The sequence below is a fragment of the Truncatella angustata genome (genome assembly GCF_020726525.1).
Source record: "Truncatella angustata strain MPI-SDFR-AT-0073 chromosome Unknown BKA67scaffold_2, whole genome shotgun sequence".
Lineage (NCBI taxonomy): Eukaryota > Fungi > Ascomycota > Sordariomycetes > Amphisphaeriales > Sporocadaceae > Truncatella > Truncatella angustata.
Window position 1 is genome coordinate 1,692,871 of NW_025763382.1, and position 22,007 is coordinate 1,714,877.

The window sequence follows — 22,007 nt, forward strand, 5'->3', positions numbered from 1 at the left end:
TTATGGTGGGAACCGTTTCTCCCGCGCCCACCAGTCATGATGTACTTCCCGTACACGAGCTTCGACGTGCTCGATTCCAAGGTATGGAGAGCTCAATATACCCTTCGATCCCTCTCGACCTCAGAAAGCATGCACTTCTGAAACCATTCCAGGTCTCTTTCACTTTCACCATCGAGTTCCTGCCTGGATTTTGCCCTGTTCAACCACGAGCAGGCGCCCCCGACACCTACACACATTCAGTAATCAGAACTTCAATGGCGCCCGAGCTATATCTTTATTTTAACGCTGCTCCTGATAATATCATATTGAGTGATCTCTCATGACCTTGACTTCCGTCTGTTGGCCATCATCCCCGTTGGACAGTGAACTGCGAATTACTCTAGACCTCCTACACAAAGGTATTGCCACAATGCTTTGTAGTGTGCCCACGAAGCGCGCCTTCTGACAAGAGCTTTGCAGAAACGACTTCATTTCCACTTTTCGGTGCCCATCGTTTCAACCAAACAACTCCACACACCTAGAAGTTTGAATCATTCAGGCACGGACAAACTTGTGTCTCCCCAATTCCGCTTGACCATTTGCATATAAAAAAATAAAGAAACACCCCCGAAGCCTGGTTATTCACACAACGTAGAGAGAGCATCGCCAGAGCAAAATGAAGTTTGGAAGAAAGTACGGAATATACCCTTCCACGTCTGATATTTCGACCGTAGCTCACCGAACACGACAGTCTTCCACGTAACCAAGTCCCCGAGTGGGCATCGTCGTACATCGACTATAAGGGTCTCAAGAAGTTGATCAAGGCAGCCGCGGAGGTCAGCGCAAAGGCAGGCAACAAAGCCGATTTAGCAGGTGCGAATCCTCCTCGGGTTTTTGCCGAGGTCGTTTGAGTCACCTAACCCTCCCCAACAGAGTTCTTTTTCGCATTGGATCGTAATCTTGAAGATGTCGACACATTTTACAACAAGAAGTTTGGCGAAGCACATCGACGACTGAAGCTACTCCAAGACCGGTACGGCAGGAGCCCAGATGTCGTTCCCGATTTGGACGATGACGAAGTCGAAGAGCTGATGGGAGCTCTCTTAGAGCTTCGAAACCAGTTGAGGAATCTCCAATGGTTTGGCGAGATCAACCGGAGAGGCTTTGTCAAGATTACCAAGAAGCTAGATAAAAAGGTTCCTGATACGACTACTCAGCACCGATATATCACAACAAAAGTCGACCCTAAGCCATTTGCCAAGGACACGACTATTGCCCGACTGGTTTCGGAGATTAACAAATGGCTTTCCGTCTTGGGCGACTCGCAAAACCTGGACGATTCGAAATCCGATAGGTCTGCGAGATCAGTCCGCTCATTAGGACGAGCATCTGCGAAAGTGATGCTGAGCGTGCCACAGTCTGTCTACGACTCACTGGAGCAGGCCATCAGGAATGATGATGTAGCGAGGCTCCAGTCCAGTTTGCAGGAAGGAAATTTGGTTTCCCCAGAACCGTCTTCCCAGGCCATGCTTCTGAACTTCCTGCAGCGATCCATATCTTCGCGATCGAAAGCCTGCATCGCTTACCTACTACAGCAGATTACGTCACTTGATGAGGCAGACGACTTGAACGAGCGAAACTGTATCCACCGCTTGGTTATTCACATTGGCCGGACCAAGTCCGCTAATGAGGGTGATCTAGAGCCCAATGCGGTCCCGTTCCCTGTGAGCTCACATTACAGCAGTCATTATGTTGCGCCCACACCACCGCCACAGAACGGTGCGGCGAAACTACTTGGCAAGGACGATGGAGCCGTACAGTTGCTAAGCTATTTGCTTAACAGTCTTCAACGTGAGCAGCGTTCGGCACTTTCCAAAAGAGATTCGCTTGGTCGTCTCCCTTTGCACTACGCCGCTCAATTTGGCTTCGTTATTTTGTGTGAGATTATCATGGCCAAAATGCAAGAATGGGATCAATTTCACGTCGGCAGCGGAATTGATGGCCTCGAGTGGCAAGACAAAGAAGGCAATGCACCGCTGCACCTTGCTGTTATTGGTGGCCATCCACTGACAACAAAAGCTCTTCTTCTTGGAGAAGACTGGCGTGGAGAAGCCGGCGCCATTGTCAAGCATCGTGGTCCTGTGTCGCAGTCGAGCGTTGTCCTGGCTATTGCAACAAAGTCCAATTTTGCTTCAATCGTCAAGATGCTTGTCGAAGCTGGCATCAATATCGACTGGCAGGATGAGACCGGTGAGACTTCCCTTCACATTGCCGCACGTTTCGGACACATGGAGTGTGCAAAGATCTTGATCGAAGGCATCGCAGGCCACAAAGCCAATCTCGAATTGACTGAAAAATCCTTTGCCTGGACGCCTTTGCATATTGCAGCCGTGGACGGTCATTTTGAGGTCGCTCAGCTTCTTTTAGATGCCGGCTCCCAGGCCGGAAAGATGGACTCTTTTGGATGGACCGCCAAGGAACATGCAGCCCTTCGAGGTCACATAAATATCGCCAACCTGTTGCTTGCCTACACAAAAGACGAGGAGCTCAAGCCCGAGGCCGAAGAAGAGGAGGAGGATGAAACTGCTGGAAGGAGTCCATCGCCTCAAGAGACCTCTTCGCTCGAAGACAGACGGTCTAACGGTAGCACACGGGTTGCTGAGCCTATGAAATCCTTTGGACATCGTTACCTCAGGGATACCAGCCTGGTCATGGTTAGTCTAGGCTCAATGGACATGCGCAAAGGGATTGATGCCGTCAAGTTGGACCGCGTTCCGCTGGCCGAAGCCCACACCAATCAGCTGGACACTGCTCTTAGTATAGTGGTGTCTGCTTCTGGTGCGCAGGGCGACCCAACTATCGTCGATCTTCCGGTACACGAAAACATATCGACTGAGCCGATTCTGTTTCATACCACAGATATCTCAAAAGTGAAGCTTATGTTCGACATCGTTCCAACCTACTCTGGTAATGAGAAGAACAAGGTCGGTCGAGCCGTTGCCCTGCTTTCGTCGATTAGGCCAACCCTTGGAACGCATCGTATGAACCTTCAGGGTGACGTGTGTGTACCAATCATGGCCGCAAATCTTGAGGTTATCGGCACGGTGAACTTCAACTTCTTGGTCATCACTCCATTCTCCCATCCTCGAATGGAAATCACTTCCCAGCAAACCTACTGGAAGAAAATGTCTTCAACCATGGTAATTGGCCACCGCGGCCTGGGCAAAAATGTTGTCACAAACAAGTCTTTGCAGCTCGGCGAAAATACAGTCCCCTCCTTTATTGCTGCTGCCAACCTAGGCGCCAATTATGTGGAATTCGATGTGCAGCTTACTAAAGACCATGTTCCGGTCATCTACCACGATTTTCTCGTAAGCGAAACTGGTATAGATGCTCCGGTACATACAATGACTCTGGAACAATTCCTCCACATCAACCCGGAACGTGGTGATCACCCCACAGAGCTGCGCAAACGTGACGTTGATGAAGTTCGTGGCAACCAACCTGGACCACGCTCCCGCTCGCTGAGCATGGGATTTGCCGGCGACGGCAACAACGATTCCGACAACCGTATGAAGCATACACGAGACTACAAGGCAAAGGGGTATAAAGGCAACCAGCGGGGCAATTTCATCCAAGCGCCCTTTGCCACGCTCGAGGATCTTTTCAAGAACCTCAAAGAAGACGTTGGTTTCAACATTGAGATGAAATATCCCATGCTCCACGAGACCGAGGAGCAACACATGGACACATATACAGTTGAGATCAACTCGTTCTGTGATACAGTGCTGAGCAAGGTCTATGACTTGTCCAAGAACCGGAACATCATCTTCAGTAGTTTCAACCCCGACATCTGCCTGTGTCTTAGTTTCAAGCAGCCCAGTATCCCCATTATGTTCTTGACGGATGCCGGTTGTGCCCCTGTCGGTGACATCCGAGCAAGCAGTTTGCAAGAGGCGATTCGATTTGCCAGTCGATGGAATCTGCTTGGCATCGTCAGCACTTCACAGCCATTTGTCAACAGTCCCAGACTTGTCAAGGTGGTGAAACAAAGCGGTCTGGTTTGCGTGAGCTACGGTGCTCAGAACAACGATCCTATGCTTGTACAGGTAAGCAGAATTCTCGGTGTATCTTTCAGAACTGGACAATGCTAACATGCACACAGCGACAAGTACAGGAAGGTATAGATGCTGTCATCGTGGACAATGTCCTGGCCATCCGCAAAGGCTTAACCGATGATGAAGAGAAGAAGAGGCAAAGAAAGCTTGAGAAAGCTGCGGCCCTCAACGGCCTTCAGAATGGGTTGCGAGGTGTGGCTTTGGACGAAGTCAGTGGGGCTTCCTCATCACCAAACGGAGATTAGGCTACTACTACTTCAGCGGTTCAGTCAGTAATTATTGACCGTAGACAAAGGTTAGACCCGCGTTAATGTCGATTGTATCTAGAATATGTAGAGTATTCATTTGTCCATGGTAGTTTGTACCAACTTCGCATATAAGCACAATTTGCAGCTTACCTCGGTGATGCACATGCCATCTCTCATGTAGAAAGCCGTCGACTGGCACAAGTATGATTGATAGATTGTAGGTCATCTACGATAGATATCTCGGGCAGTTTAGAAAATTGACAATCGAGCGGACCTTGTGTAACATTCTCCAGTGCTCTGAACTTCATGCTGCAACTACATCAGTCGAGTGAGTCTTACTGCATGACTGACGTCTCGGTAATTGTACCTCGATTTGCTGTACAGATCTGTACATATTCACATTCACGTGCATGCATTGGCTGCTAGACTAGACTAAATGATTCCTCAGCATGGACCCCCTTGAATTCAAGAATTCGTTAGTAGTCTAGCACTAGATTAGATCGGTTCGGCATTTACACTTTCGCCGATCCGGGTGGGTTGGCAGGGGGGAGCCCCCCAGGCGCCGCACTCAACAACGTCAAGCCAGAAGCTAGAAGACGCAAGAAGCTGTTGCCCCCAGTCTGCGCTTAGAAACGTCCAGTTGTCAGTCCATTTAGCAAGGACGATGTGTCTAACGAGGATGATGTAGCCTGAAGTCCGCAGTCGCCGCCTTCTGGAGCTCATGAACATTACACTTTACTGTACACTCCCTCGCAATTGAGGCTGAGGATATCGTCTTCCTTGGCAGGCGGACCGGATTCAAGCTTACCCAAAGTCGTCCTGCACTGCTCTGCTTCATCTCGTCACAAGGAATCGTATCCACATACATACATTACACACGCCAGCTTCCCTTTCCAATATTTCAACCTTTCTATTGAGAGCTCGAGTCACTATCAACCAAGCACAAGTACAGACGCTGCGCACAACCCAAAGCACTCACCATGGCGTTACAGGCGTTAGCTCTCCCGAGCATCGCCGCCGTCACGACGGACATATGGCCGTCTATGCTCAACACTCTGACAATACCATTTCGGGCGCCGTCATCACCGGCACGCAACCCGCCGAAGACAGTTCCGAGCGCATCCATCAGCCCGTCTCGACCAGAGCCAAATGCAGTTGTGCCAACACAGCGACAAAACCTCAACTTACCTGAATTCCTTCGTGATCCTCGTCTTGACGCAGCCATGGCGGCGAGCTTTGCGCCTGCCACAAGGCATATCTCCACACCCTTCAATATCCGAACGTCCATCTCGAGTATGTCTGCTGGCGCTCTTCTCGCCTCCAACCCTGTCGCTCGTCGGTTCTACTCGCAGCCCCCGGTCTCTCGATCGCTGTCTTCGATGCGGATGGTACGTCCGTCTCTTGCGACTCCTCTGCTCAAGGTTCTCGTTTCTGCACAAAGGTCATACCAAACCGGCGGCTTGTCCAGGAACCTGCTCGCTCATATGGAAGAATCCGCAAACCGGAACCCGAGCAGCGCAACGGCTCAGAATGCTTTTTATCAGGCTTTGCTGAAGGCCAACATGCCTGCAATCATTGTCGAGAGATATCGATCCGGCCGATTCGCCACTAACGCTGCGGCCGATGAGGCTTACCAGAAGGCCCTAGGCACTTTGAGTCCTGTTGGTGCACAAGCCAACAACGGCAACTTTGAAGAGAACCTCCCGTCTGATTTGACTCCAACCCAGCTCCAGGCTGTCAAGCAAGCCTTGGCTGCTCACTCCCGTGGTCAGAACATTGCCATCACCAAGGATTCTTCGGCAGGAAAGGGCGGCCCTCTACATGTTGTTGTTGACGAGACTCTGGGCAGCTCTCTCTTCCGTTGGATCAAGTTCATCCTCTGGTTTGCTCTTTTTACTTATCTGAGCCTGGTCGTTATTACGATGCTTGTCGAGAGTCTGAGCGTTCTGAAGCGCCCCGGCGGAAAAGTTGACAGTGAAGCCAAGGCTGAGAACCAGAAGACCCGGTTCTCCGATGTTCACGGTTGTGATGACGCCAAGGATGAGCTGCAAGAAATGGTGGATTTCCTTAGAAACCCTGACAAGTTCTCGACTTTGGGTGGAAAGCTCCCGAAAGGTGTCTTGCTCGTTGGCCCACCAGGAACTGGAAAGACTCTGCTGGCGCGAGCTGTTGCTGGCGAGGCTGGTGTACCGTTCTTCTACATGTCTGGCAGTGAATTTGATGAAGTCTACGTCGGTGTTGGTGCCAAGCGAGTACGTGAGCTATTCGCTGCCGCCAAGTCCAAGTCTCCGGCGATCATCTTCATTGATGAGCTGGACGCCATTGGCGGTCGTCGTAATGCCCGTGATGCCGCCTATGTAAAGCAAACCCTCAATCAACTATTAACCGAGTTGGATGGATTCGAGCAGAACAACGGTGTCATCATCATGGGCGCCACAAACTTCCCCGAACTCCTGGACAAAGCCCTCGTTCGGCCGGGTCGTTTTGATCGCACTGTCAACGTGGATCTCCCTGATGTTCGCGGCCGTCTTGCCATTCTTGAGCACCATGCAAAGAAGATCAAGGCTGCCAAAGAGGTTGATTTCAAGGCTCTTGCTATGAGCACCCCTGGTCTCTCGGGAGCTGAACTGGAGAACATTATCAACCAAGCTGCAGTCCACGCCAGCCGAGCCAAGTCTCAGTTTGTAGGCCTGAACGACTTTGAATGGGCCAAGGACAGGGTCATCATGGGTGCCGAAAAGAAAACCATGGTTATCACGCCAGAGGAGAAGGAGATGACAGCGTATCACGAAGCCGGACACGCACTTGTTCAACTCTTCTCACAACATGCCGGCAGCTCGCTATACAAAGTTACGGTTCTTGCTCGTGGAGGTACTCTGGGTCATACCGCATTCCTCCCCGAGATGGACAAGCATTCGTATTCTATGCAAAACTACTCCGCCCGCATCGACTCTGCCCTAGGCGGCAAGCTTGCAGAGGAAATTGTCTACGGCCTCGACAAGGTTACAAGTGGAGCCAGTTCCGTAAGTATCAAGGCAAAAGTCTCAATCTAACACTGGCTAACATAAGACTACGACAGGATTTGCAAGCAGCCACTTCAGTAGCTTACCAGATGGTTGCTCAGATGGGCATGTCCCCTAAGCTCGGTCACATGGAGTACGCAACGCGATACCGGGAACTCAGCGGTGAAACCAAGGCCCTGATCGAGTCTGAAGTCCAGCGTCTCCTCAACGAATCTTACGAAAGGTGCCGCAAATTGTTGACCGACCGCCGTACGGAGCTCGATCGCTTGGCACAAGCGCTGGTTGAATACGAGACCCTGAGCAAGGAAGAAGTCGAGAAGGTTATTAAGGGAGAAAAGCTTGCGGATCGGATGCCCGCGCCTAAAGGTCCAATCAGAGTGCCCGTGCCAGAACAACCAGGCCCAGTAGGAGTTCCTCTACCTCCAGGCCCTCCGACAGGACCGGCTCCACCGGCACCACCGCCAGCAGGCCCAGGACTATCTGCTTCCGGACAAGAAAGTTCGACGCGGTGATGGGACGTTATGATTGTAACGAACAGTCGTGTATCTCATTGCTTCGAATTCAAGGCTCGTCTCTTCCTTTGCGGGAATGGACAATAGAAGTAGCTCATCTATTTGGGCACGAGTCCTCTTATTTATCTACCATAAAGAAGCTCCAGCTGTAAAGAGCCAGGTGGTAGAAGATCTTCTGGTGGTAGGGAATGGTGGCTGAAAAGCATCTCATGTGGCCTTGAAAAGTCAAACAAAATGGTCTCGCATTATACTGTGATGAGGTTCAAGTCAACTATCGCAATGATGGATAAAATCAGTACGCACAAGTCGTGCTTTTGATTGGCATTTTGATGTTGAGAACACCTCAGATGTAAAGAATAGTGTTTTTTTTTTGTTTGTTTGTAAATCAAAGCGTATCTTCCCCTCAAACAGCGTCCTCTGATGGTACCTAGACTAGGAAGTGAAATGGATGCTGCCCCACTGCTATGGGGCTGGTTTGATCTACTAGACCCTATAATCGGATTGGGGAAATCGGAAAAAGAAAAAAAAAACCTGGCCGAGGTAGATTGCTGGAGGTAGACCAGGAGAGCCCTGGGGTACATGCCCGTTGACTCTCTCAGAAGGTTATAGTGTTGCTGGGCGGCATGGACCATACGGATGACCAATCAGTAATCGCTGAGATTCCTTTGAGTTCTCTCGCTAGCTTAGCAAGTAAAGTCTTGAGAAGGGGCAAACAGGATACCCAAGTGCAGTGTTGTCAGATTATGTGATTTCAGAGTCGTGTGGGTAAAGGATGTTAACAGACAAAAAAATTTGGGCAAAACACGATAGGTTTGACTGGCATAGCGTTGACCAAGAAACTGCGGCATGTGTGTCCAAAGTGATCACGTTAACTTGGGCGCTCGAACAACGTACTTGAACTGTGACTGTAGTGTTGACTTGTAGCGTAAGCTTACATACGGGGTTTGGGAGGACTGTTCCGGAGCTTAAAACTACCCCGCCAAAAAGTCTCAGCCTTAGCCTTAGGTGATAATAGGCATGCTGGCATGAAAGTAGCAGGTAGCACACTGGGTAGGTTAGTACACTATCGATAAGGGACAGTTAGAGCTCCAGATCGCCCGCCTACATACTGTAGGTTAGTTTACTACATCTACGTCCCCATCCACATCCACATCCACATCATGCTGGTTATCTCCGAACACCATACTCAACTTAATTCACAACAACCTTCACTGACATATCCGATCCAGCCACCAGCCACCCTGCCCCGTGGTATTTCTTCACGTCGTTGCAGCCAAAAACTACCACACCCTTCACCACACCCCAAACCCCGTCGACATGGATACCAACGAGCAGCCAGAACCGACGCTGCCCCCGGCGGAGCAAGTAAGCGTCTTCCTCGCTTGCTCTTTTCTGTATAGGTATCATCAAGAATCATGACTAACAATATTTGTAGATGCGCCAGAAGCGCCTTGCGATGCTCAACAGAATGGCTGCGTCATCGCCTCCCCAAACGCCTTCCACCGGCTCACAGCCTTCGAGTTCAGCCACGACACCAAAGGCAGCCTCGCCAGTCCCTACCCCTACCCTTGCCCCGGCCAACGAAAGCAACCAGGCCACGAGGTCTTCACAAGCAAGTGGCACGAGTAGTCCGGTGCCGAACAGGCCGGCATCACAGACGAGTTTAAAGAAGACAGCAGAGGGCGAATCCGGTATGTAACCAAATACCAAATGTGTTGCTTTGGAGATGACATTACTGCATCATGGTGGATAAGCGCTGACATAGGCCAGTAGCTTCAGCCCCCCCAGCCAAGAAGATCAACATTCCCGTGAAGGAGGAGCCCATCGAAGACTGGTCCGATAGGATCCTTGGCGACATCTTTCGCATTACACTAGATCCGACTCGCACGAAAACGTTAGACGGCCGAGGCGTGAAGACGTACCTTGAGAACACGGCCGAAGAGATATTACAGAGCGGCGAACCCCAGAAGCTGACTATTCAAAACATTGATTCGGCCATTCTAGAAGCCACAAGTGCGCAGCCCACCAGCAAACCGTTGTACGTATAGAACCAGCCCGTCTCCCTGGAGTTTTCCTGTTGTACCCGAGGAAACAATAGCCGAGCACCTTCTTTCTGAAGGAATACTTGTGGTTATGAAACATGAAAGAAACCTCGGAGACAAATGTCCTTATTTTGTGGAAAGAATAACTAATTGTGTTTTTTCTTTTCGTGATACGCAGACTGAACTACTTGTTACCCTGTTTTAGGCGAGTAGTCAAGGTTGCATCCTCCTTGAGGCGGCCAACCCCGGAAAAACAAGCTGTTCTCGATGAGGCCAAGCGGTTATGTATGAGCAACTGCATATTTGCTCTCACGATGCCTGAGTTGTTCAGCCGAGAAGCCAACCCCAGTCATGATACCCTGGTCCCATACCTGCTACGCCACCATGATAATGACGACGGTTTATGTCTCGAGTTTTTCGACGAGGCCGTCAATCGAATGAGAGAGGACGAGACGGTGGCCCCCATTTTCACGGATGCCATGGTACAGCTCAGCAGCAAGCTTGCAAGCATGACCATGAACGACGACTACAAACCCTACGTAAACTGCTTGGTCACTTTTTCGAGATACCCTGCCCTGCTTGATGCTTTGGCTCAACATCCCCGCTTCCTCGTAGTAACGACTGAAAATATGACCAAGGAACAGACTGCTGTGGCGAGCGAGACGGAAACTATTCTTGGACCTTTCTTCCGCATCTCGCCTTTACAGACCGAGGTGACCAAAACGTACTTCTCTAGTCCTCGGACAATCGAACAGGGCGCCGTCCGGACATCTCAGAGTGCGCTACAGATGACCCTAAAAACGCACCAAGGTGATCTCACGAGCGTTATCAATGCCTTCGTTCGAGCCGGTCAAACAGCACGTAATCGTATACTGGACTGGTTCGCCTTCATCATGAATACGAACCACAAGAGACGCGCCCTGCACGTTGATCCCAAAGACGTGGCCTCGGATGGTTTCATGGTCAATATTACAGCAATTCTTGACCAACTATGTGAACCATTCATGGATGCTACATTCTCCAAGGTCTCAAAAATTGACATCGATTACTTGCGACGGCAACCCAGGATCAATATGAGCGACGAGACCAAACTGAACGCTGACCAGGCAACCTCTGACGCGTTTTATAGCAACAAGGCCGAGGGAAGCTCCAACTTCATATCGGAGGTCTTCTTCCTGAACCTGGCCGCACACCACTACGGCAGTGAGGCCACAAACTCCAAGCTAAAGGACCTGGATAGAGAGATCAAGCATTTACAAAAGGTCGAAAAGGAGATCAACGAACAGGTCCAGAAGCTACAAAACAATCCCCTGCAACTAGCATTGGCGAAACGACAGCATGACAGGGTTAATGTTGTCATTGACAAGACCATGGCGCTAAGGTTTTCTATAGAAGGCGTTCTCACAGACAAGGGGATGCAGACTTTGTCGCTGCAGTTCATGCGCTATGTCACAGTATGGTTACTCCGTGTAGCTAGTGGCTCAGCATACGTGCCCGGCCAAAAACTGCAGCTGCCCTTGGCTGCCCAGGAGCCGGAAGCTTTCAGTTGTCTACCAGAGTACGCTCTGCAAGATGTTGTGGACAACTTCAAGTTCGTCTTAAGGTACGTACAGTAAAGGGCCCTCGTTTCGTTGCGTATAGACTAACCCAATCGGTTAGGTTCATGCCGCAGATCATGATGTCCGCTGTTGGAGACGAGATTGTCGCTCTTGCCATTACCTTTTTAAGATCATCCGAGTACATCAAGAATCCCTACTTGAAGTCGGCCTTGGTAACTGTTCTGTTTGCAGGACAGTTCCCCATGTATCACTTGAGTAAGGGTATCCTCGGTGATATTCTGATGGGATCGGAACTGGCCAACGAGCATCTACTTCATGCTCTTATTAAATTCTATATTGGTATGTCATAACAGATATGTCGAGATCGCAAGGGCGTATTACTTACTAGTACAGAATGTGAACATGGCACAAGCACTGCCTTCTACGACAAGTTTAATATTCGTTACGAGATTTTCCAAGTTATAAAGTGTATCTGGCCAAACACTATATATAGAGAGCAACTCAACAGAGAGAGCAGGGTCAACCGTGACTTCTTCGTCCAATTCGTCAGTCTCTTATTGAGCGACGCGACCTACCTACTGGACGAAGCTCTAAGCAAATTAGTCAAGATCCACGATTACCAAAAACAGCTCCAGGACCAGTCGCTGGCACCCGACGATAGGACAAAGTTGGTTACTGATCTCGAACAAGCCGAAGGCGCATGTCAAAGCTACATGCAGTTAGTAAACGAAACAATGGCCATGATGAAGCTATTCACCGCAACTCTCAAGGATGCCTTTACGATGCCAGAAATTGTTGGTCGCCTGGCGAACATGCTGGATTACAATTTGGATACTCTCGTGGGCCAAAAGAGAGGCAACTTGAAAGTTGAAGATGCAAAGAAGTACAACTTTGATGCGAGAACACTCTTATCCGAATTCGTCGACATTTACCTGAATTTGGAATCAAAGCAGCCTTTCATTGAAGCAATTGCTGCAGACGGGCGCTCTTACAAGCCAGTTAACTTTGCCGAAGCTGGCAGAATTCTCAGCTCAAAGAGCTTGAAAGCTCCGGAAGAGTTAAAGGTCTGGGAGCGGCTGATGCAGAAGGTTCACGTGGCTAAGGAAATTGCCGACCAGGCTGAACTAGACTTGGGTGAGATCCCAAGCGAGTTCGAGGACCCACTCATGGGAACTCTCATGACAGACCCAGTCATCTTGCCCTCCAAGAACATCGTCGACCGCTCGACTATTGTTCAACAACTGCTTGCTAACCCTCTCGACCCATTTACACGTAATCCTATGACGATGAACGATGTTGTTCCGGCAGATGATCTACGGCAGAAGGTTGAGGCATGGAAAGCCGAGCGGATAGCAGCAGTCAAAGCTGGGGACCCTATGGACACATCAGGTGCTGTATAGGTATCAAGCCCATAACGCGACGAAGTCAGCAAGCGTCGGCGATTGCATAAGCACTACAATGGCGTTGATACCACGGTATGATTCATCATGTCCTTATATAGCCACTTGAAGCGGCATTAGATAGTTAGACAAATGAATTCAGTGACTATATCCACTGATTGGAGACTCAATCCTTTATGATTATTGAATATATAGGAGTAAGTGTAATCATCTCGAGTCTCATCGCTAGAACAAAAATGCTACATGACGCCAAGGATTATTGCGTCAAAGGTTGCCAACAATGTCGCTGCTCAACTCAATTCGATTTCGGGATAAGGGAAAACATGGGAACGTTCGGTCTGTGCGCTGGGCACGAGAGTGTCTGATGCGGCCCCCTTCTCTACCCGGGGTCGCCTGGATGCTAACTAGTCAATGATTGACACGGTAATTATGTCCATTAACCGACCTCTACTCTTGCCCAGGCAGGGCGGCATAGCTGAGCTCCCGATTCGTCCCAGCTTTGGTTCCCATATATTGGATTGATACGTACTTACGACGTACTCACGACAGGGCGCGAAAAAAAAAACGAAAAAAAAAAGGGAGGGGGAGGGGGAGTGCATGTTTTGCTCGTATTCTGTTTATCTACCGGCGTCGGCTGCCCAATGTGCGTTGTGGACGAAAACTTCTTACGACTGGATGGGTGTGATTTGTATCTTCAGTCCATCAGCTACACACACTAGGGAACGCGTCTAGTATTTCACAGTTAATTGTTATGGAGAGCATGTTTGCACAATTAAATACTACGAAGTAATAAATTGTGAGGCTAAAAGAAATTTGGTTGCAAATATTTCGATTGGAGCAGACATACATGTCCCTGCATATCACAAGCGCATGTCACATACAAACAAATCGTTCAAAGGATACTTGTGAGGTCTCATTATCTATCTCTACTATCTGTCTATCTCCTTACGATATGTGAGCGAAATATAGTCGCAAGCCTTCAAACCGAGAGCAGTCATCGAGTCTCCCGAGGGATACAAGATTGCTTGTGGGCGGGCTGATGAGCCTCCTGACATTTCTGGTATTGATTCGTTAACTGTGCTATTGAATACCAGTACAGACCGACTCGCATTATCGCAGTACCAAGCGTAGTGGGACGAATAGCTCATCAGAATCTTACCGCCAAGCTTATCTTTTTGTCTTGCCACATTTCTAGCAGCTAGGCTCCTGGAGATTGCGAGGTGTGTGCCCAACTTGTATTTGTTCCGAACAGTCAAGACTTGTACCTTTCCCGGGTTGCGGAAACCCTCGTTCTGGTCGCACTCGGAGTACTGTTGACTTTGGGGGCCAGATTGCGGAGATGCCTCATCTACTCTTCCCGAATTTTGGCACCAGCTCGCATCATCAAGGCGCTGACGATGATGACACGGTACATTCCACCTGTTTCGTCCTCCCTAACGCGGTACATCTTGAAGAGCTCCTTGGCCTTGTCGCCTGCGTTCAACTGTTGGGAAGGGAGGGGCATTTCCACATCTCCTGCCAGCTTGTGCTTATAGGAACTTGTTGTGCACAGTCTCTGAGCCTTGGGAGGTGCCAATATATTAATTTGGTGAACCATGTGAAACAGATTCAGTTCCTTGCTTGGGTCCTCTACGAACGCTTTATTCAGGCGGAGACAGATGCCCAGGTCCCAGTCGTTTTCGAATAGGTCTCATGAACTCACCACGAAAGTTACAAAGGTGCGGTCAGATACTGTTATGACTTACGCATTCCCTGGTGGCCCTTCACCTTGGGCAGATTCTCTGTATCATTGATGACAAAGGAACTAGACGGTAACGCGGTGTAAACCTCAGGCATATTGAGAACTTGTGGGTGTCATTGGAAGCTAGATGTTTCGCCGAATTGCCCAGGAAGGATGCAGAGAGTGGCAAAGTAAAGCTGATAGAGAGAATTGAGATGATCATGGAACAAAGGCTCTTTATACGACGACTTTTGTCACTGAGAAAAACTGGAGACCAGAGTTATGCAGAAGTTGAGTGCAAACAAAGATCAGGTGTGAAGGGAAATATTGACTGATAAACACTCCCCAAGCTAGGGCTCGCACCTGCAACTTCTACTGCTATATTCAAGAATTAACAGCCACGACTCTGCTGTATCAATCCGGTCAAAGCGCCGTACTTGGAATTTGATATTCTTCTTCAGTAGTCCCAAGCATTCTAGCATTTTAGACCTGTTACTGCGAAGCTCTGTGCAATTTCTCCCACTAGATCCCAGCAACCTCTATCTTACAAATAAATTATTATAGGGTTTTGCGAGTTGACCAAACTTCCAATTTCTTTCTTCGTAGATATTATGGATCAGATGCCCGTGCAAAAATTGCCCCCAAAATATCTTCACTGTGCAATATGCTTGATCATAGCAACACTGGCCTCTAATAGAATAGACATTATGTACAAATGGCAATCATGAATGGACCTGACCAGATAATTTCTTCTAGAGCTTGCTACAGAAAAATATAGATATATTACACTCTAGTGCAATAACCAGTCTACGAAACAAATGAGCTGTTTAACTTACAGCCGGTAGTGCTGCATAGATTCGCGTGCGTTGATGTGGATGATCAGGTCACCTATTATCAAGAAATGAGACGGTCTTTCCAGCAGAACCGTTTAACAAGACCACGAAAGTGGCAGCGCACAAGGACGTACTTGGAAATTTACTTGTCTTGAAAATTAATTCACCGATGAAGTCAAACGTCAGTACATACGTGGTGCGAGGGCAAACAATCTCCCGTAAAATGTTTCTAACAAGTGTTTCCAATCATTGGTTGACGACCATTGGGGAGTGGAATGCCGTTAATTCTAGTGCCCTTATAATTCAATGCAGTAACACAATACCGGCGGCTGGAACAAGAACGTGTACAGCTTATCTGTACCTGTTCGCCTAAAACTCAAATTCATTGGCTATGCTCCCAGAAACAGTGACGACGCACTCTCCACAAATTTGAATGATCCTGGTGAGGCCATCCATCAAGAACCATTCGTTGTTCTTCTGAGTTACTACGCACAGGATAGCCAGAGATCAGCCCTGCAACTTCACGACATAGAACATCGGGAATGGATTCACCCCTGAAACTTGGAGCCTCATTCTCTTGCCCGATAATATGTGGGGTTAAGCCTCATGTCAATCAAGGGGAAGTGCGGAATCATGACCGGACGATGGTTCTGCGTCGGATCTACAGGATTTCATACTGGACCAGCAATCTACAAGACCGACCTTGTGGGAGTGTTTCTGCGTCACTTGATTGTACTACCGACTATTTCTTATCTATGATGATCTGGCTATGGTATCGGTGACCTCCACGGTGTCTTCATGCATCTACGCCTTGCCTATCGCATTTGCAAGCGCTAGATTCGGGAGTCAGGTCTTGCTGCGCAACATGTCTATACTGTGAGTGGCCATTCATATGCATCGTTTAAACACCTGTTTTCAGGCTGTAGGATCACCATCACTTATTCGTCCTGGTGCCTGCTGAAGTCATGAGTTGGTGGTCGCCTGCGGAGCCCTGCAGCTTCGTTGAGCTTCCATTGGGTGGCGCTGTGTAACTACCGGCCAAGACACTCATACGAAAATCATCGTTTTCGTCTGGTCGGAATGATGCAGAACCCGTGCGACTTTGCACAGTTTTGCCCGTTACGATTGGTGATGTCCGCTACGCCCCTCTGCAGTGCAGGATGCCGATCATCGCACATTTGGGCCGTCCCGTGTGCCGCGTTGCTGCTGTGGAATCATAATCATGCTCTCCGGTAAGAAGCTCTATCAAAGTCTAACTGTATGTATCTGAACAAGTATATAGCAGTCACATTCGAAACGTATTCGAGCCAGCTCGCCCCAAAAGTAAGTTGCTGCGGCTTGTAGACTGTGTCTATTTTTCATTTGTACGGAGACTTCTCTTACTGCGACCACTCGTTTTGCAACAGCCTATCATACCACCGACATTCCTTCAGCTCGGTCCCGTGGCCGTTGTATTAGTCTTGTTGTCTATCCACGCTGCGTCTCACTCAGAAAATACACGCCGGCGCCACAACAATCAACCAAGTCAATCAGAGGATGAAACACGCGAACAGCACTGCGGAGGTTCCTGGTAATATGGAAGGCAGCGGTAGGAAAGCTGCTCTGGATGGAGCAGATGCTGAGCTTCCTAAGTTAATTGGTCTCAGCAACGCACCAAAATGTATGGCAGCATGCAGAACCGAGTTCACCAAAGGGCTAGACATAGACGTGACAAGAGACCCGGCACTAGCCCTTGAAATCTTATGCCATAAGATCGTGGATGACCATCTCGGCGCGTTTCTTTGGGACTTATACTGTTGCGATACGAAATACTGCGGGCTTGGTGTAGTTGGGACCGCCGCTAGACAAGATCGTAAGTCCCAGCGGCTTCTTTGTGAGCTCTGCAGAATCTGACCACACTGTTAGCAAATGTTGACGGGATAATTGATCAGTGCAAAAAGTTAGTTTCAAGAAGTGAGCATCTCTTGTTTAAAGCTGACTGTATAGTATCGGTATTTCTGGCATAGTAGACCCAGGCCCTCCACAACGAGATCGATGTGGTCCGACGAGTGAGGACCCGTTCAAGGTCATGTCGATATCATCCGGTACTGCCGACCACGGTGGTTTTACTGGAATGCAAATCGAGATTTCCACCACCTCAATCACGTCTCTGACTCCAATACAGGGCGATTCCCCAGCCATAACAACCGAAACAGGCACGGACGCTTTAAATACATCGACGCCGATGGCTCCCACAGCATCTTCGGTATCACTGCATGGGCTGAAAACTGGCGATGCCGTGGCTATTGGTGTATGCGCAACGATAGCTGCTCTGGCGCTTTTCCTGGCACTCTTGTGTGTCTGCAGGCGGAGAAGACGTTCGAAGGTATACATCAAGACTCCCCCAAGATCAAGGGCTTTCGTTGCGCATGACCAGCCGCCGACCGGCTCCCGTGCGAAGTTGGTCACTTCACCTCATGATTTTCTGCCAAAATCCCTGCAACCTCTAACTCCTCCAATGCGTCTAAGAGATCGCAGGTATCTCTCGCCGGTTACTAGTCATCACCCGATACGGTCTTTTTTTGCCCCTTCATATTCTAGTCAATCAGAATCAATCTTCCCAGAGCATTCAATTCCCCCACGTACAACAGGCAAACCCTTGCCTAGATATACACGTCACGCTGTCCTGACAAGTATTCAATCCGATACTGTCATGGATACTCTTGCGGACGTACCACGAAGCAGCATGAGTTCCGTCATCAGTAGGCCGACAAATGTCTCGATCTTGAATACAGCAAAGTCTAGCTCTATAGCCACCACCACCACCACCACCACCACCACGGAGATCACCAACCCTGCCAGGCATGGGTCACCACCGCTTTCACCAATACGTCCACAGCGTCCGCACAACTCGCCTCTGAATATTCCCGGCCTTCTGATGCCGGTGACTCCACCACCCGAACACGCTCTTCCACCAGCACCGTCCACCTTTCATCTTCAGTCCTCACTCTTCTCTCCACCGATACCACCACCTAAGTCTCCACTGTCTCCAGCTTTTTCGGTATCGCCGCTGTCACTCGTTCCGGCGCTCAAAACAGCTCCGCTGCTGGCGTCCTTCCCATCTGCCGGGGAAATCGGCGTTGCCATAGGTGCGATCGGCCCAACCTCGGCCACGGGTGTCGCATTGCAACCTTCTTCGCATGTTCTCTGCGGGCTTACAGGAACGCACGATCAGCAAACGTGTGTAGCGAGTGAAGGCTGGCATAGCTGGAGTAATACGGACGGTGGAGAGCCGAAGGCGAAACGAGAGAGCCCTCGGTTGACTGGTGGGAAAGCTAGTGGATCTGAGGATGTCAGCACAACAAAGAAATTGAACCTCGAAAATTTAGGAGGTAGCTATTAATTACAAGATAGCCCCATTTATGAGGACATGTCGGCGTCAAGTAATGGAATTACATAATGGAAGAAAAGCGTTTAGCTGGTCGATCAGAGTGGCTCCGAATCCACATGCTTCACTCATGCGAAACTCTCCATCAGGCACAGTTGAAAGGGATTCACCCATAATGGGCATATTATATGTAGCCAGCAGGGACGCGGCCCTAAATGTAGTGTATCAGGTAGCTAATTGGTCTTTCTGCGCTCAGCTTTCGGTACAGGTAGAATACTTCCTCATAATCATGTAAGGATTATAATCATGTCTACTCGAGCATTTATTTAATAATGCGGCAGATCCTAGAATCGTAGAATTGAAGTCGCGTTGTACTCTCATTGGTCCATATCTAAGTGTAATGGGATCTATCTATGTACGTATTGAGTTCCGAGAATACTTTGTTTGATTTAAGCCCCGACCTCGAGGAGACTCTTAACAGTATCAACCGAACTCTTTTCAATCGAGATCCAGTTGATACCGAGCTCCTTAGTAGCTCTCGAGTTATCGTAGCCATAGACGCCACCCTCGGGATAGCCGCCACCCTTGACATCCTCTGATGGCAGCTTGTCCTTGAGATCGGAGAAGTTCTTGCGCACAGCGGCAACGATTTCACGGTTGTTGAACTTGCCAGCTGTAGTAAAGAACCTCTTGCCGCCAGCCTCTTGTCGCTCAAACGCCTCGACATGAGCCAGAGCTACGTCGCGAACATCGACCCAGAAGAACACGCCCGTCACCGGGATTTCCTCCTTGAACTTGCCCTGGATGAGGTCCACGAAGCGTTGATTCGACGTGTTGATTGCCGAAAGTGAGTTCAGGTGGTGCACGATTGGACCAAAGACCAATGGTGGACAGATGGTCGCGAGGTCAAAGTTAGGTCTCTCCTTTTCGACGAAATCCCATGCTGCCTTCTCGGCCAACGTCTTGGACACACGATAAGAGGTGGCTTTGCTGCCCTTGAGGCCGTCTTCGTAAGTGCTCGGATTCCAGTCAGCTTCCGAAAAAACCTTTTTCGGATCTGCTAGACCAGCTTCTGAAAGGATGGATGCAAAGGAGCTGGTGACCACTACTCGCTTGACGCCTGGTGCAGACTTTTTAACAGCCTTCAGAATCGAGGTTGTTCCAATCAGAGCAGGGTCCAGGAGTTCGGTCTTGGGGTCTGTCCAGTTGAAGTGGAAAGGCGACGCAGCTGTGGACGGCACTCAGTATCCATCTGACTGGAAATTTGGTATTGGAAAGAATATAGGGGCGAGGTCTTACTGTGCAGAACAACCTCCAAACCCGGAGTCTTTACGACCTCGTCAAAAGCATCCGGCTTGGCGATATCAGGAACGATGACTACCTCAAGCTTCGTGTTAGGATGTGCTTCACGTATCTTGGCGGCTTTGTCTTCTGATCTGACTGTCGTCACCACCTCATGACCTCGCTGCACGAGGAGCTCGAGAATGTGGGCTGAAGTGCCTTGTTAGTCCTGTCATCGCCAGCAACGTCGTGGGGTTACACATACCGGCGATGAAGCCCGATCCACCAGTCAAAAGAATTTTTGTCATTTTTGGGATTTTGACTATTGCAAGAGGATAATCCGTTCATTCAAATGTAAACCTTTTGTCTATTTTATCACTGAGACTCGATCATTCCGTATTTACCATATCTCATCGCGGGGTTACGACAGTAATGGCCGAAATAACGTCATTAACCCCCGCATATCATCGGCGTTTAGTGTTAATTCCTTGACATTCTGCTGTTGATTTTACATATGCACGCTCTTCTACTCTGGAGTATCATACTGGCCACGAGCAATTGCCATAACCAAGCAGTCAGTTTATTCTTCCACGCGGTGGATCGTGTCACAAGCATCCCGCATTGATGGCCTCCCGTGCTCCCCTTCAGCTGGCAAATATGAACCACTCCCTCAGGGCAGAAGGCCTTACTTAGTGTCTTGCTCTGTAGCCTCCAAAGTTGTCGGCTTCTTTACGGGGCTTGGCCACTAAAGTTCTTTCTATGTACATACATAGGCCAGCCTAATACCATAGCGGCCATCGGTAGTTGATCCGAATTAGAGCTGATCTTGGCACGAGCTATTGGCTCTATTTTGTAGGTATTAGACCGCTGGGTTCCTCAGCGCGTCCCCTAACTACCAGGCGGTAGACACCATGAATTGGCGCAGCAGCCGATACATCTCGGCTGCTAGTGCGCCAATTCTTGCGCCATCGCCTGACTTCGTTCAAAGTAGTTTTCGCTGCTAATATGACTCTGTAGATGGACTAATCTAGGTTAGAGGCATTACCGCCAGCTTGGGCAGCCTGCTGCTCCTGCGCCACCACTGGTGGGAAGTTTAGAACACAGGAACACCCAACGGCTGTGAAACCTTCACGCCTCCCAGTATGGCGAGTTCCGGACGTGAGATTTCCCAACCAAATGCGTTTCAGCTGACTCGTCGATTTGATTGTAGCGTTCGAACATGGTGTGACCGACCTCAGTTTGGGTACCGCCATGCTCTCAAAGGACCACCAAGTACACAGAAGCTAGAGCCATGTTCCTGAAATTGTTTGTGTGGCCTATAGTCGGGATCCCAGATACTGCGCAAGGTGTGTGTGGGACTGATGATCGCAGTCATAAGATTTCCGCGTTTACAGTAATATCACAGCCTTAGCCTTAGCCTTAGCGTTTGCAACACGTCTGCGAAATGGAGTCTATAACAGCGTTGTACATTGACTGCTAGTGATGATTCCGACGGAAGGCCATGTGAAATATGGGCAAGCCGCTACATTATGGTCAACAGTGATCCAACGTAAAGCTCACTTGATTGTTATTAGGTCGAAGCGACTCACGACTCAGTATTCTTCTTAGCTCTTGGCTCTCGAAGAACACTATGACGCTTAATTTCCGAGTGACTAGGTCCATGTACGAGCTTGATGGGTAGGCTGTAGTCGATGTCACTAAAGCTCCGTCCATTGTGGCAATTCGCTCATCGTCGATGTCTGTCTAGACTGAGACTGCGTGCCCTGCCTTCGAGCAGTGCTACCTTCACATGGGGAGGAGCTCGTAAGAGATTTCGATTCCGGTAATGGTAAATAAAGCTACGAACTTGTACCGAACGACAATTGCTGGCATACAAGCAATGTCCGGTGCGGACAGCAGTCTTATTCTTCATGTAAAGAATTCCT

At 49.3% G+C, this 22,007-nt stretch overlaps 6 protein-coding genes across 6 annotated transcripts; 4 read left to right on the plus strand and 2 right to left on the minus strand.

Annotated features, from left to right (window-relative positions):
- Window positions 1-655: 655 nt before the first annotated feature.
- Window positions 656-4,598, plus strand: BKA67DRAFT_590605 (glycerophosphodiesterase GDE1; the record flags this gene model as incomplete). The annotated part of the gene is made up of 5 exons (XM_046104606.1): window positions 656-672; window positions 731-852; window positions 913-4,088; window positions 4,145-4,310; window positions 4,594-4,598. The coding sequence occupies 5 exons, from the start codon at window positions 656-658 to the stop codon at window positions 4,596-4,598; spliced, it is 3,486 nt and encodes a 1,161-aa protein (XP_045960939.1).
- Window positions 4,599-5,325: 727 nt separating this feature from the next.
- Window positions 5,326-7,880, plus strand: BKA67DRAFT_655020 (peptidase family M41-domain-containing protein; the record flags this gene model as incomplete). The annotated part of the gene is made up of 2 exons (XM_046106667.1): window positions 5,326-7,368; window positions 7,425-7,880. The coding sequence occupies 2 exons, from the start codon at window positions 5,326-5,328 to the stop codon at window positions 7,878-7,880; spliced, it is 2,499 nt and encodes an 832-aa protein (XP_045960940.1).
- A 1,074-nt stretch (window positions 7,881-8,954) lies between these two features.
- BKA67DRAFT_552780 (ubiquitin elongating factor core-domain-containing protein) lies at window positions 8,955-13,087 on the plus strand. The gene is made up of 6 exons (XM_046101872.1): window positions 8,955-9,245; window positions 9,316-9,571; window positions 9,654-9,918; window positions 10,101-11,525; window positions 11,582-11,820; window positions 11,875-13,087. Exons 1-6 carry the CDS (start codon window positions 9,198-9,200, stop codon window positions 12,879-12,881), a joined length of 3,240 nt encoding a protein of 1,079 aa, XP_045960941.1. The 5' UTR covers window positions 8,955-9,197; the 3' UTR covers window positions 12,882-13,087.
- Window positions 13,088-14,229: 1,142 nt separating this feature from the next.
- Window positions 14,230-14,717, minus strand: BKA67DRAFT_655022 (uncharacterized protein; the record flags this gene model as incomplete). Its single annotated transcript, XM_046106668.1, has 2 exons — window positions 14,230-14,510; window positions 14,627-14,717. 2 exons carry the CDS (start codon window positions 14,715-14,717, stop codon window positions 14,230-14,232), a joined length of 372 nt encoding a protein of 123 aa, XP_045960942.1.
- Window positions 14,718-16,970: 2,253 nt separating this feature from the next.
- On the plus strand, window positions 16,971-18,816 carry BKA67DRAFT_655023 (uncharacterized protein; the record flags this gene model as incomplete). The annotated part of the gene is made up of 3 exons (XM_046106669.1): window positions 16,971-17,286; window positions 17,340-17,373; window positions 17,421-18,816. 3 exons carry the CDS (start codon window positions 16,971-16,973, stop codon window positions 18,814-18,816), a joined length of 1,746 nt encoding a protein of 581 aa, XP_045960943.1.
- Window positions 18,817-19,131: 315 nt separating this feature from the next.
- On the minus strand, window positions 19,132-20,515 carry BKA67DRAFT_552786 (uncharacterized protein). The gene is made up of 3 exons (XM_046101873.1): window positions 20,348-20,515; window positions 20,101-20,292; window positions 19,132-20,029 (listed from the first exon to the last, which is right to left on the minus strand). The coding sequence occupies exons 1-3, from the start codon at window positions 20,388-20,390 to the stop codon at window positions 19,251-19,253; spliced, it is 1,014 nt and encodes a 337-aa protein (XP_045960944.1). The 5' UTR covers window positions 20,391-20,515; the 3' UTR covers window positions 19,132-19,250.
- Window positions 20,516-22,007: the final 1,492 nt, after the last annotated feature.

Excerpts from the sequence above, each read along its gene's own strand:
- BKA67DRAFT_552780 (XM_046101872.1), top strand. The coding sequence starts at position 9,198 with ATGGATACCAACGAGCAGCCAGAACCGACGCTGCCCCCGGCGGAGCAA. Across the intron at positions 9,919-10,100 it reads CAGCCCACCAGCAAACCGTT|ACTGAACTACTTGTTACCCT; the intron begins GTACGTATAGAA and ends CGTGATACGCAG. Across the intron at positions 11,526-11,581 it reads AACTTCAAGTTCGTCTTAAG|GTTCATGCCGCAGATCATGA; the intron begins GTACGTACAGTA and ends CCAATCGGTTAG.
- BKA67DRAFT_552786 (XM_046101873.1), bottom strand. The coding sequence starts at position 20,390 with ATGACAAAAATTCTTTTGACTGGTGGATCGGGCTTCATCGCCG. Across the intron at positions 20,293-20,347 it reads TGGATCGGGCTTCATCGCCG|CCCACATTCTCGAGCTCCTC; the intron begins GTATGTGTAACC and ends AAGGCACTTCAG. Across the intron at positions 20,030-20,100 it reads TTTGGAGGTTGTTCTGCACA|CTGCGTCGCCTTTCCACTTC; the intron begins GTAAGACCTCGC and ends TGCCGTCCACAG.